General features: G+C 36.8%; 3 protein-coding genes across 3 annotated transcripts; 2 read left to right on the top strand and 1 right to left on the bottom strand.

Moving 5' to 3' along the window:
- Nucleotides 1–1,907: 1,907 nt before the first annotated feature.
- LOC125192198 (chloroplast envelope membrane protein) lies at nucleotides 1,908–7,103 on the bottom strand. The gene is made up of 7 exons (XM_048089713.1): nucleotides 5,980–7,103; nucleotides 5,255–5,340; nucleotides 4,130–4,303; nucleotides 3,717–3,831; nucleotides 3,356–3,453; nucleotides 2,921–3,056; nucleotides 1,908–2,293 (listed from the first exon to the last, which is right to left on the bottom strand). Exons 1-7 carry the CDS (start codon nucleotides 6,616–6,618, stop codon nucleotides 2,225–2,227), a joined length of 1,317 nt encoding a protein of 438 aa, XP_047945670.1. The 5' UTR covers nucleotides 6,619–7,103; the 3' UTR covers nucleotides 1,908–2,224.
- A 952-nt stretch (nucleotides 7,104–8,055) lies between these two features.
- LOC125192561 (30S ribosomal protein S17-like) lies at nucleotides 8,056–10,077 on the top strand. The gene is made up of 3 exons (XM_048090171.1): nucleotides 8,056–8,285; nucleotides 8,382–8,526; nucleotides 9,889–10,077. The coding sequence occupies exons 1-2, from the start codon at nucleotides 8,124–8,126 to the stop codon at nucleotides 8,523–8,525; spliced, it is 306 nt and encodes a 101-aa protein (XP_047946128.1). The 5' UTR covers nucleotides 8,056–8,123; the 3' UTR covers nucleotide 8,526; nucleotides 9,889–10,077.
- A 1,163-nt stretch (nucleotides 10,078–11,240) lies between these two features.
- On the top strand, nucleotides 11,241–13,801 carry LOC125195910. The gene is made up of 6 exons (XM_048094196.1): nucleotides 11,241–11,585; nucleotides 11,863–11,916; nucleotides 12,406–12,486; nucleotides 13,076–13,145; nucleotides 13,234–13,322; nucleotides 13,417–13,801. Exons 1-6 carry the CDS (start codon nucleotides 11,412–11,414, stop codon nucleotides 13,549–13,551), a joined length of 603 nt encoding a protein of 200 aa, XP_047950153.1. The 5' UTR covers nucleotides 11,241–11,411; the 3' UTR covers nucleotides 13,552–13,801.
- The last annotated feature ends 124 nt before the right edge of the window (nucleotides 13,802–13,925 follow it).

Raw genomic sequence — 13,925 nt, 5'->3', positions numbered from 1 at the left:
CCTATGGTCTTAAATTAGTTGTAGTTAGCAATTAAATGATGAGTTAGCAATTGATCACTCCTCGTCAATGCTATATGTAGATTTAATGCTACTTATCTAATTAATTAATGTATTCTTCTTTTGAATAAAAAATTGAAAAGGAAAATTAACACAAACATTAATTTGAATTAGAAAATTAAGCAAAAATATTTATGAATGAGAGCCCACAACACATGTTTAAATTCATTTTCCCTGATTTGATTTTAATGACTCATGAGTCTCAGTCAACACATTAATAATCTGTATTTAATTTTGTGATATTCATCTCTTCAGCTTTATTAACTTTATTTAATTATTTAATATGCACAAATAAATACACATGTTACTGGATACTGGATATTATTATTATCCCACGTGGTTCATTTAAGTGTATGCTATGTAGATGGATCCTCTGATATCCAAACCTGATCCATAACCACATGATGAATGAGATAATAAAGTGCAATTTAATTGATAAATGTTTTTCCTTCATTAAAATTTTTGAAGATTCAAGTAATTATGAGAGTAAAAGGAGAACTATTATTGACCATTTTTAATAAGAAAACAAAAAAAAAATGTAGATGTTAGAGATAATAGAAAATACTGCTGAAACGGATTAAGATTTTAATATGCAATTAACTCTAGTATTTATATAACTCTGTAGGTATAAATAAATTAGTATCTACTAATATATAATAATCCATTGACATAATTTCTCTAGAACTCTATTTTATACTTTGAAATTTTATGTACTACTCTCTCCGTCCGCAAATAGGAGTCCCGTTTTTCCATTTTAGTCCGTCCGCGAATAGGAGTCTCGATTCACTTTTATCATAAATGGTAATAGGGTCCCACCTTCCACTAACTCATTACACTCACGTTTCATTTAAAACTAATAGTATATACAAGTGGGACCCCATATTCCTCTAACTTTTTTCCACCCACTTTTCTTAACATTTCTTAAAACCCGTATCGCTTATGAATGAGACTTCTAATGGCGGACGGAGGGGTATATATTAATAGTATGCAACACCACACACGTGGAATCACTCTTGAATGCACGCCCACTAAAGTAGTTCAAACTACCATTATTTGTTTTTTTCTCGCGCATTTTAATTTGTAGCACTAAAAATAACTATAGTAGTATTTACAGCAATTTTCCCTAAAATGAAAATCCGGCCAAACCAAAATACCATATAAGAATACAAAGGTTTTAAATATCACGTGAAACGATTACGAATTTTTGAGCTCCTTGATTTTGTGAAACGATTGCTAATTTGACCAAACTTTGTAATTTTAACATTCAAATCTTATGTTTAAGAGAACAAGGAAAAAAGTGAGAGAGAATGCAAGCCCGATCGAGCAGGATTAATCCGATTCCGCCGAAAGCGGATTCAGATCGCCTGTGATCAAACCCAAAAAAAAGTAAGAGAGAAAGTAATTTAAAATATTTTATTAAGTCGAGTTATGAATGAACATAGAAAATCAAGTTGAATGTTGTATACGTGATTACGAGAGAATTAAATACTTATTTATTAAAATGTTGAATTAAATTGGGTTGGACGAGCGTCACTGAAGGAGATAGGGGGGCCCTAAACATACAGATAAGACCTAATTCGCGTGCAAACCAAAACACATACCATAATTTTAAGGCCGGGCCGGTTAGGCTCTGGTGGAGGGAGTCGAGGAGGCCGTTGGCCGCAGTCAAACTCCATTCGTTCTTCACGAAAACTTGATCCAAATAAGATGCAATAAATGTGCATTCTAAGAGAGCATGTGTTTGCACTGGCATCACCACCTTCAATGCTACAAGGTCCTACAACTCATGGCAGGTAGCACCACAAGATCTATAAACCCCGATAAACGACAAGCCAGAAACGGACATTTGGAAAATCCTCGAACTCGTTACAGCTAGTGGTCACCTGTCTCCAGCTAACTAGATCCAGTACGAGAGTTCGGAGTAGTAAATATTGTACGGGGATGAGTAAAGTGACGATTTTTATGCAGCTCGGCATAATTATTGTTTCAAGAAGTCTAGGAATCTTTCCTAGTGTTTATGAGTGTGTACATAAATGTTCTAGCCTAGTACAACAGAATGTGTAGCAAACTAAGGAAGCAAGCCACACGTATGAAAAAATGTTCGTATATGAAAAGAATACGAGAGCCCAAGCCGAGAGAGAACCAGTGTGTATGTAGCGAAATCCTCCTAATGTCTCTTCATCTCCTGGAAAATATTGGCCACCTTTGGGGATAATCGTGGCAGAAACTTGAACATCTGAAAAGGAAAGGAAAATCGAAGGCGTTATATATACACGACCTCAAAACATCTCGAAGAGTAACTTCTGGTAAAAACAAACCTACAAACAAACGAATAGTTCATATATATGTCGAAAGAATAAGACATTCTTCGTCCAATTCCTTCTCTCGTATCGTTCTTTGCATTGCTTTTCATCTTTATTAATCTTAAAGTGAGCAACTGGGAAGGCATGGGAGTGAAGATTTACGACATGGTTAAGGAAATGATACGAAAGACAGTAAGAACGACGCTCATTCAAAGCGACCTAGAAGATGGACCAAATTTAAGTAGTGAAGAAATTGAAAAGACAAAGCAGCAGCAGTAACAGTTAACATGTGCATGGATGGAATCCAGAGCAGAACTGACAAGTCTGCGGGTCCACTAAATTGTCGGATTCGAGAGAAGGAAAGTAAATGTGAACACGGACGAAACTGGTCTTTTACTCTAGGATATGTGTTACATACAAGTTTGCGGGACCTATATTTTGCCACATCAAAAATATCAAGTAAACTGACAGCACGCCTTAGAATAAGAACTAAATGTACGAAAAATCGATACAAGATATTATTGAGGCATATATCACACTACAGTATAACGAAAACATACCCACAGCTTCACACAAGCGTCAAGGATAACTGGGATCAGGCATACGAAGATTGTTATGGAAGTCGAATCGATCTCAAGCCCAAAATGATCTACCATGACCTCCAACAGTGTTTGCCAGCCCGATTCAGAGTGATATCTGCAAGTTAAAAATTTATAAAAATTAGAAAGAAAATGCTATACTAAAAGTACACTTCAATATCGAACAGAATGCTTTTAAGACGAAAGCTAAATGCAATTAGTTATTTTAGAACATCACGGAGAACAAGTACAGTGACTACTACTCACTGTCGGACTACAACTATTCGACAAAACAGAACGGTACAGGAAGGTCCACATTTGTATGACTGAGTTAACGATGAAACTACACCGTAAAAATATCACACAAACTTATATGGAAACCAAATACGATGATTGAGAGAATAGCCAAGAAATTACCCCAAAAAAATATCTGTGGTAAGTATAATAAGAAATGCCTTTCCGGTGTCTGATATATTATTCAGTAACTTATAACCAGTAAATTTCAGCAAGGCTACCTGCAGGGGAACGTAGACAACATCAGATGGAAATAAATAGTTATCACTAACGATGTGACCCAAATAACAAAATTTCGCCTTTATATGTTAAAACTCAAGGATCGTAATCGTGCGTTAAAAATTACGTTGATTATATTTATAACATAAAATGTCAGTATTGTTTAACTGGTTGCTCTCTTGTATATTAAAAAAAAGGAACAAAGGAAAAATTGCTCGTGATGGAAGTGAAAAAAAGAGACAAAAATGATTTGATGATAACTCACTTGATTCTGATTGAAGTACAGAAGAAGGAATACTGAGATCCCAAACAACATATCTGACCAAATGTTAGCAAATGCTTTACGGTTCTCCAATCTCCATTCATCCCGCAGCTCTAACCTGTCGGTTATAGAGAAGACAGAACGAATGATGTTAAACTGCATGCTACGAAAGACAATCCACACAAAACAATAATAAGGCACTGAGAAAAAGCTATAGGATTTATGACTCGAGCTCACTTTTCTAGTAAAAATGAGAGTAGCAATGATCCTACTATATATATGAATCATAACTATGCATAATGAATGTTTTCTTCAATTCCTACATGAAATCTAAGCTGTTAGATGAAGCAGAGGATTATAATTATGTAAGTTGATAAGATTCACTAAAATTTGCCAATGGGGACTAAAATACTTACGCTTTTTTTCGTAACTCCAAGTAAAGGTCCTTGTCAGAGAGAGGGGGAGATTTACCAATCTCTACTTCAAGCCGATATCGTGCTTTCTCAAGTTTTAGAGACTTGACCATTTCAAGCTTTTGATTCCTCCTAACATCAAGCAATTGTGCCGCAAGTGGTACTTTTTCTACATATCTGCTTAGGAAATTGTAGAACTCATCAAGTCCCCATTGACAAAACTATGCAACAATTCAGATATCAGCAGCTGCAGCCACTTAGGGCCGTTTACTTTGCATGGTAGGATTGATTAATAAAAACAATCCATCATTTACTTTGATGAAGTGATTAATTTTGCACTTGTTTGGCCATCTTATCCTTCGAATATCAATCCTATGTTTTATCAATATATCCTATTACTCAAAGTAAACACCCCCTAAAGTTTAAAAATTATCTTCCTATGAATGAAATTTATAAGGCGTTCAGCAATACCCGTATTGTATAAGCTACTATATATGGAAGTAGGTATTTTTTCAAAGTTCAAAAGATAATCAAGCAACCATCTAATATTTTAAACTTAAGTAATTTGATTGATGTCAAATTTTGATATTAGGCAAATATGCTCCTGCAGCAATGAATTCATAGTCAAGTCCATAAAACTTGTCTTATATATCCAAAAGATGAGAAAGAAGTAAAGGGAGAGTAGAATCCAGTTGAAGCGAATGCTCTTGAAGGGCGAAAGCTACTTGTAGTGTGGGTGATAAGGTAAAATACTGTCAACAGTTTAGAAAACTTGTGCGGTTTCAACAAATAGCTTAATGTATACGAGTTCACATCACATGAGCAAGAGCAAAATCAACAACATGCTAACATCACGCTTGGCAGCATGAAGTAGTACTATCAAGTTGCTGACACAGAACAGAACTTCAGTTAACATTCACATATCTTACTAAGATCGAGCTAACCATTTCTTTGAGAAAAAAAATAATCTTAATGTGGAAAGGTATGAATCGTGTGATATTAGACTGTACTTTTTATTTTTCTCGAACAAGTACTATCATTCTTATCAGGTCACTTTCTAGAGAAACAAGAGATGCTAGTTTGTATATTTAACCCGGGTGCGAAAAAACATCGTATGGTAAGATTTACCTGTCCAGAAAAGGCATAAGAACGTAGTCATGAACTAAGAAATCCACAGCCCATGGAACAATGACCAGGACTGCCAAAAATTTAGCCTGAAATGAGAAAGGATGTAATGAATAATACTACTCACTAACAAGATGAAAATTGTGTGAGGCTGATTACTAATTATTTTTATGAAAAAGGTATAGGCACCAAGCATCGGATTATTGTATTTTCAGGTTTATTAGCTACTCTAAATGTTGAGTATTTTCACAGAATACAATAAGGGGGTGTTCGGTTTGCAAGATTGTATCCCTGATTAAATTTGTAATGTGTTTGGTTCATGAGATTTAATCTCAAAATTCAATCCTAGATGGATAATCATGGGATAATTAGTCATAGCTAACCCCCTATGACTAAAATAATCTCACAACTCAATCTTAGACTGTATCTTGGTATTATTTTATCTAGGAAACCGAACACCACCTAACAAGTTATGGCCAGTACTAGCCATACATACATGCTCTGCTACTTGGAACAGGAACTTCGATAATTTTTATTGTAAAACATGCAACACGGAAAGTTCTAACATTAGAGATATGTTGCTGCAAGCCTGCAAGGCAATGCTTAAAAGTTGAAATTGAATTCCACAACAACAGTGCTACAGGATAATAACACAATAAGGTATAACTATAGAGTTCTTATGCATCAAATGGATTTATCATAAAGACAATGAATTAAATCTCACTCACCGAATTGAACGAGGCATAGCGAAAAACTCGATCTTCATACAGAATATCATCATCTTCTCTGCCTATAACTAAATCCCTCACAGACTTAGCCAACCCTCTACCAGAAAAAACCTCCCTAAAATCATCCCCAACATCATCTCCCGGTTTCCCAACCGCCCCATTCGAGTCTTGAACCCACGAACCACCATTACTAACATCATCATCACCATAAGTTCCATCAACAATCCAGTCCTCCCACCTCCTATTCTCCTCATTCTTCACATCCTCCTGTGCTTCCCTCAATTCCACAATAGCCTCAGCTCGCCTTCTCCACGCCTCAAACTTCTCATTCGCGGATAACCCCATATCACTCGCCTCATCCTCCTCCTCCTCCTCCTCTAGCACTTCGAATGCAGCATCATCCCTCAAACCAAGCCAATTCCCATCCTCATCAAAGAAGAACCTCTGCCACCAACTCCTCTTCTTTGAATGCTTTTTCTTGGCATTCGGCACCAGCCCACTATGTTTTCTCCTCCCACAACTCAATTGCACCCCAGAAATCGAAGCATTGCCACAGGGAAAAGAATTATCCGAGACACAACTATAATTAGACAAGACTAGATTTTGACATAAGACAAGTGAAGTGCTCATCAAGAACATGAAATGCCTTCCACATTTTAAGCCTCATGAAGCAGTAAAGACACAATCTTTCGCAAAGTTAGACATTGAATCAGTCAATCACGCAAACCCCACAAGCCTAGAAATCATATTTGCAACCCAAAATTCAAAGATTAAATGGCAGTGATAATGGCCAAAGAAACTAGACCAAGAATGAGAAATTTGTAGAAACCTGATCCACAACTGTAATGCTACAAAAATGAAAAAGAAGAAATGTTTTGTGGGTTTATCCAGAGGGATAGTGAGAGCCAAGCGGGAGACGGATAACGGTTTTGGTTTGATATTTTTTTCTTTACCCTTCAAAAACAAGACTATAGATTAAGCTGATTGTTGTGATTTGAGGGAAAGTTTAGGCTCTAAACAGGATTTTGAGCCTTACATTTTTTTCATTGTTGTTTGCTATATTAGCGGAATTCTTATGAATCTACGTATATAGGATAAGAGCCTCAGCTGAATAGAGGATATTTCCACATGATATTCCGACATCCATTCGCTTTTTCATCATCTCAAGATTATCTTTTTAAATGTGGGATTTTGTAAATATTTGTCACTGGATAAAGGCAATGGAGAAATGGACAAATATTGATTTTGTTTGTTTTTAGATTGTTCATATTCGCATAATCACAAAAATTCCTAATACTTTTTAAAATTCTATTGAATTTTACAGTAATCCTTAATAATTTATTAAAACACAGATCTATTTAATCTCAATAATTCAATTATATTAATTTATTATAATTATTATTATCATTAATTACTTCTATGCTATTTAAAAAACAAGAGTAAGTCATGTTATATCACTTACTCCCTCCGTCCAGCTTTAGCAGTCCCATTAACTTCTATGTCCCCTTTTTGTAAAAATGATAAAAAATAGTTAAAGTAGATAAATGGTAAAGTAAGAGAGACAATAATGTAGATAAGACTCTTCTCTATATTATTCTCTCTTTTAATTTACCATTTCTCTTCTTTAACTATTTTTTATCAATTTTACAAAAAGATGGCAGAAAAGTCAATGGAACTACTAAAACGGGACAGAGAGAGTATAAAATATTACTCTGTAGCACAAATTTCAATTATCTAATTGCACTTACACTTCATCTGTCTCCCAAAAATAGAAATTCTTGCATTTTTTATCCGTCATATATAAATAGAAATTTCCTATTTGGGAATTTTCTTTCTCTAAGGAGATGAGATCTATTTCCACTAACACAGGTACTTTTCATAGACGAATAAAATAAATGCATATGATTTCAAAATTTCCTATTTAATGGAGTAGTATTTCATTTTCAAATTATACTACTCCCTAATAATGATTAGGGACCAATTTCGTGTAGTTTGGCTTAACTTGAAGCCCAACCGAGCCCATTAGGCCCAAGGATGAAACGACGTCGTTGGGTTTGGGGAGGAGGGTTTTAGCCGCCGGCCTGAGGGTTGAAAGCAGAAGCCAAAAAGGAGAAGAATCGTAGTCGGAAACCAATCAATCAGCGATGAAGCCGGTGGTGGGGACGGTGGTGTCCAACAAAATGCAGAAATCCGTGGTTGTGGCGGTGGACCGTCTCTTCCACCACAAGCTCTACAACCGCTACGTCAAGCGCACCTCCAAATTCATGGCGCACGACGAGCAAAATAACTGCAACATCGGCGATCGCGTCAGTTCTCTTCACACACACACACGCACTCACTCGCGCACGCATTTAATTCATATAGCAATTGACTGACATCGCGTTTTCCGGTTCCGATTTCAGGTGAGGTTGGATCCTTCGCGGCCGCTCAGCAAGCGGAAGCATTGGACTGTTGCTGAAATCCTTAAGAAAGCTAGGATATACGTGGCGCCAGCTGTCAAAAAGGATGCTTCAGCTCCAGCTGATTCGAGCAGCAAGACATCGTGAGGTGTGATTTTCGTTGCCTCTCGCAGCTTAGGATTTAGGATATTGCTTGAAATGTGTTGGATTAGGTTTGAGAGCTTGTTAGGTTAGGCTTCTGTGTTACTATTCGTTAGGTAATTCATGAAATACATTTGCAAATGCTTACTCTTTATGTGTGTGGATGATTGGGAATTTGGGATACTGATTGAAATTCGTCGGATTAGGTTTGAGAGCTTGTGAAGTTAGGCTTCTGTGTTATTTGTTAGGCAATTCATGAAATAATAAAAGTCGGATCTTCCAACAAGGTCTGGAAATGTTTGTTCGTCTGCACGCTTCAATGCATCGGATTGTTCTCTCACGAGTTTCATGGTGAAGTGGTTGTAAAGTTTGTTGGGCTGGGATATTAGCATGAAAAGGATTATTCTAATGTTTGATGGAATGCCCCTGTTTGTTTACAGTATAGGATATGTGTTCTTTTCTCTATGCCACTATCTATATTTGCAGGTGGTTTAAGAACGATGACGTTTTGATTTCAAATGAACTCTGTGTTTGCCTTCTTGGTTCCTTATCAAGTTTATGCTCTCCTTTATGATCTAGAAACTTCTTGAGCTGTTTGCTTATGTTAGGCTGATAGAGTGATATGGGATCGAACTCGAAATTTTAATAGGAAGGGTTGTTTAGGATCTTGTACATTGCAAAACTAAGATGGTTATTGCCAATATTCTAATTGTATCTTCAGTTTCTTGATTAAGATGGTAATTGTTTGTAATAATAAGATGGCAATTTAAGAAGAAAATAAGGAGCATCAGAGTGTGCTCCAGTGCTCGGTTACACAAACTGGAAGAAGCATCAAATGTTTACTTTGTCTTTACCATTTAAATGGTTTATGTCCCCCCCATAGATATAATATTGTATTTGTGTAATTTTTATGAAAATACCAAACTTGATCTATGAGGGATGGTTTTGCTCTTTTAATTCCCTTCATCATTGTGCAAGAAGTGTGTATAAGCAGAACTCTATGTTGGTCATATTGTCTTTTGGGGTTGCATGGAAATTCAACAGCTATTATTCCAAAGTTTCTACTGTCTCAACTATATGCAAAATTGCCTTTGATTCGAAAGACATACAAATTATAATCTGGTGTTAAACTCATTGACTAAAAATGCAGAAATGTATTTAGTACTACTAGTTAAATTCATTATTTTGCCTGCTAGATTTTAGTGTGACTTTTAACGGGGCCAAGGAATTTAAAATTTCCAACACAAGGATGTTAACTGGACCTTAACAGGACCTAGCCTATGAGCCTCCATTTTCATGACTATTATTTCTATGCGTTATTGGATTTGTGCAAGATCATGACCTCAAATTATTGATGTTCAACACGCAGATCCTCTCACCCCAAATTCAATCGAAGATAAATCAGCACTTTGCAGTGCGTCCAGACAGATTTCGGTTTTGGCATTGGTGTTGTGCAGCCAGCCAGTTACTAAGGCTACCTTTCTATTTATATTTAGGACATCTGTCACTGTGAATCCTTCAAAAATTCTTTTAAGCAGTTTTCACTTTTGAGCTTTCCTATCTGCTTGGTATACTACCCCTATCTTTTATGCTACTAGAGAAATTATAGTTCTGAATAAACTGTTCATTTATCTCGAACTGGTCAAGTATAGCAATGAATCTTCTTCCCATGTGTGATCGAGCGTAGTGCAACGCAAGTTGGTAAGACGCTGACCAAAGTCACCTTGTTAGGTTTGACATCACCAAGCTGCATTGCTTGTATGCAAGCAAACGCCCTAACATAATCTTGAAACTCAATCTATCCAGAGATCACTACGGTCCATGACTCTGAGATCATGCGTGTAACTCTCCCCAGTCCCCACGACACTAGCAGCACCACCTCCCGTTGTCCCCACTGGTCAGATACAAACGAAAACCATAATATAATTATAATCGAAGCACGTGTGAAACACACCCATGGTTCAAGATCTGTCTTACTAGTATATCATTCAATATGACTTTGAATCCAAATATTTTACCCCTCTAACAAAAATAAGAAGAAGCACATGTAGGACGATCTAGCTGATCAACATACTCCCTCCGTCCCAGATAGTTTGTCTCACTTTTGACCTAGCACGGATTTTAAGAAATGTAATGAACTGAGTTGAAAAAGTTAGTGGAGAGCGGGTTCTACTTTTATATATTAGTTTTATACTAATAAATGTGAGTAGGAATTAGTTAGTGGAATATGAGGTCCACTATCAAAATTGGTAAAAAGTGAAATGGGGCAAACTATGTGGGACAGACTGAAATAGAAAAATGAGACAAACTATTTGGGACGGAGGGAGTATGTTTTATTAACACCCCCTTTTCCCGCGAGTAGGAGTTCTATTTTTCTAACACTTTTCTTTATATATTTCATTAAATCCGCACGGAATTCAAATGAGACTCCCATATTCATACAAGGAGAGTATATCATCGGGTATGGGTTTATATCCAAATATTTGACCTGTGTACTCACACATATAAATTACTGTAATAAAAATAGGAAAATGAATTATTTTTGGAACACGAATGACCCGTCAAAGCCCATTTATTATTAAGCCCGAAATAAGTGTTGTGAAAGCCCAAATAGCTGAATCCAAAACCAGAGAATTCCAGAAAACCCTACACCAGTGACTAATCACGATTAATATTAAATTAACAAAATAAAACGATAATGAGTCTCCCAAATCTAGAGGCAGTCAAAGTTGAACCACTTCGAAGCAGCTACCCTCTCCCACTCCCTCGGAACCTTCTCGAATCACACCGAAATCCCCAATTTCTCTCTCTCCTCAATCCCCAAGAAATTTTATAGGTTTCCGCACCTCATTTCTGCCCTCAATCGGCGATTTCGTCAGCGAATTGCGAACGATGGAGGGAGGCGCATCGGTGTCGGCGGAGAAGGCGGCGGAATCAGCTTCCTACACTTATTGGGTGCGAGAGGCGAGCCGCGACGCCGCGCCTCTGCCCGCGCCTAAGAAGATTGATCCGTCCGATGCCTGCAATCAGCCCACCCAATCTCACCTTGGCTCCGCCTGGAATCGGGTATGCATTTTGGCACCATCGGAAAGCTTTCCATTTACGAGCTGCCTTATTTCATATAGAAATTGTTGTCATGCATTTGAGTGATCTCTGGACTGTGATGTTAACAAATTGATTGTATCATGTTGATGTGATTCATAGGGATTGAGATTGACAGCTTCTACCCTAGGGTTTAGCTTGATTTAGTTTTGGTGGAATTAAGTTTGAATTTAACTAGCTTTTTATGATAATCCCCGTTATAATGTTCGGTTTTTTGCTTATGATTGTTTACTATTTGCAGGCTGGAACGTGGGAGGAGAAGAATTTAAACAAGTGGGCAACTGAGAGAATCAAGGTACTGTATTATTCATTGCCTTTTGTGCTTCGGCTTAACCAGGAAGAATTAGAATAGTAGTAGTAGTAGTATTCATGCAATTATGACATTGTTAAATTTTGGATTTTCGGAAGGCTTGAGCATGTAAATGTTTCAAGTTTCATTGCTCATTGATGTGACGGAAGGCTCTTGTTTGAATCTGTGGATGAAGTTGCATAGCGGGCAGTGCCATGGGTGGGTTAGGGTTGAGGATTACAAGAGCATTATTAGCATAAATGTTGGTGTTTGAAATATGAGAAGTAACTAGGCATGAGCATGAGTCATGACCTGTGTGAAAAACGCTAGTTTCTTCTGTAGAAGAAGAATCAGATATGCATGTTTAATGTTGGATTTTGATGAAACTTATGTCATTTCATACAATTGTCTGTCTTGTTTGTGGATATTGAGCAATTGGCCGTCCTATGCGCTCTCCCCTGCCATTCCATTTCAATTTTTTGTCTTTGATTTCAGGAATTGCTTCTCTCTATGGGTTCACTAGAGTTCTCCGGGGGCAAGGCTGAAATAACAGAAGTGACAAGATGCTCTGGAGATGTGAGTGCCTTTACTAATTGTCTAAAAATGATGTATTTGCTGCCAGCTTTTGGAGATAAAGATATACAAATCAATGCTATCTTTCAGTCTTTTTTTGATGCAAACCTTTATGAGAACTTGAATTTGAACCAAGTAGTAGTTATAACTTATTTTAGTCTCTCTTTTTTTGTTCAAAATTGAATTTGTTAAATTTGCAATCTAGAAAAATGTTCTATTCTATCTGCTCCTTCCGTTATTTCAATCCTAGCGGTTGCAAATACCATAGTCATTTTTTGGCTTATAAAGAAATCAGAATGTTTTTGCTGCATAAGAACGGGGAGGAGATGTTTATTTGGATTGAACATCCATCCCAATAAATTGGAACCCCCTCCCCCCTTATGAATGTAATTTATGCTAAACATTGATAAAATGAAGTGGAAGTGAGCCGGTGAAAGGATTATTCTAGACCCGAGCAAAATAATATTTTCAAATTTTCAGGATTTCTCATGTCGATTGCTTATGCCTGAAGGCTGAATGCCTCGATTAAGTTTACTGTCGATTTGGATAGCTCTTATTTCTCACAATAGGATCTCTATACATTTTCTTGTAGGCATTCTTGGTTACTGTTAGGAACAAGAAAAGAGTTGGCTATACTTATGAGTTATCACTAACAGTAAAAGGTAAGACTCTCTTGGATGTTCATCGAATTTTCGCTATGCTTATCCTCAGTCATCTTTCCTTGACCCTATTGGAAAAAATAATAATCAGGAGAGTGGGCAATAGAAGGGGAGACAAAGAAGATGAAAGGTGACATTGATGTTTCCGAGTTCTCCTTTGGTGAGCTGGACGACTTGGAGGTATGTTATACACAATTGATCAGCTTTTGTGTTGTTTTTGTTCGGAAGTTTTTAGGTCTCATTTGGATATTGGCCATGTCATTTTGTATTTCAGATCAAAGTAAAGCTCCGTGAAGACAAAGACGTCCAGCCGCAAGCTAAGCAGCAGATTCTTAAAGATCTGAAGTTATTTCTGCAGCCTCTTCGCGAGCATTTGCTTCGATTCGAGGAGGAACTCAAAGGTAGATGATGCTTTATCCCATTGCTATCTATATATAATTATGAATGGTGGTTGATAATATGTGGCTTCTATCATCATTTACATTCAAATGTACTCAAATGTGTAACACTAGCTAGTTTCCATGATTGTAGTTTCATGAGACCAATGTCTTTTAAATCCATATATTTTGACAATGGAGTTTGAGATTATTGTAACATTTTGCCGCTATTTTCACACTTTGTTTATTGGAGTCATGAATAACAGAAGGTAGCTTATTGCCGATTCTGATTAGCTCGCTGATTGTTTAGCAATTGTTTCTTAATGTACAAAATGGGTTAGATCCTATACCTTTAGTGCCCATTTGTTTCCGGGGATTACCCACGACATCATCTCTCCATCTCCTC

Source organism: Salvia hispanica, chromosome 6 (assembly GCF_023119035.1).
Source record: "Salvia hispanica cultivar TCC Black 2014 chromosome 6, UniMelb_Shisp_WGS_1.0, whole genome shotgun sequence".
Lineage (NCBI taxonomy): Eukaryota > Viridiplantae > Streptophyta > Magnoliopsida > Lamiales > Lamiaceae > Salvia > Salvia hispanica.
Note: the sequence above shows the minus strand (reverse complement) of the source record. Positions and strands in the feature narration are given on the sequence as shown.

Excerpts from the sequence above, each read along its gene's own strand:
- LOC125192561 (XM_048090171.1), top strand. The coding sequence starts at position 8,124 with ATGAAGCCGGTGGTGGGGACGGTGGTGTCCAACAAAATGCAGAAATCC. Across the intron at positions 8,286-8,381 it reads ACTGCAACATCGGCGATCGC|GTGAGGTTGGATCCTTCGCG; the intron begins GTCAGTTCTCTT and ends TTCCGATTTCAG.
- LOC125192198 (XM_048089713.1), bottom strand. The coding sequence starts at position 6,618 with ATGTTCTTGATGAGCACTTCACTTGTCTTATGTCAAAATCTAGTCTTG. Across the intron at positions 4,304-5,254 it reads CTTATGCCTTTTCTGGACAG|ATATGTAGAAAAAGTACCAC; the intron begins GTAAATCTTACC and ends TTTCCTAAGCAG. Across the intron at positions 3,832-4,129 it reads TTGGAGTTACGAAAAAAAGC|GTTAGAGCTGCGGGATGAAT; the intron begins GTAAGTATTTTA and ends TATAACCGACAG.
- LOC125195910 (XM_048094196.1), top strand. The coding sequence starts at position 11,412 with ATGGAGGGAGGCGCATCGGTGTCGGCGGAGAAGGCGGCGGAATCAGCT. Across the intron at positions 11,586-11,862 it reads TTGGCTCCGCCTGGAATCGG|GCTGGAACGTGGGAGGAGAA; the intron begins GTATGCATTTTG and ends TACTATTTGCAG. Across the intron at positions 13,323-13,416 it reads GTGAGCTGGACGACTTGGAG|ATCAAAGTAAAGCTCCGTGA; the intron begins GTATGTTATACA and ends TTTGTATTTCAG.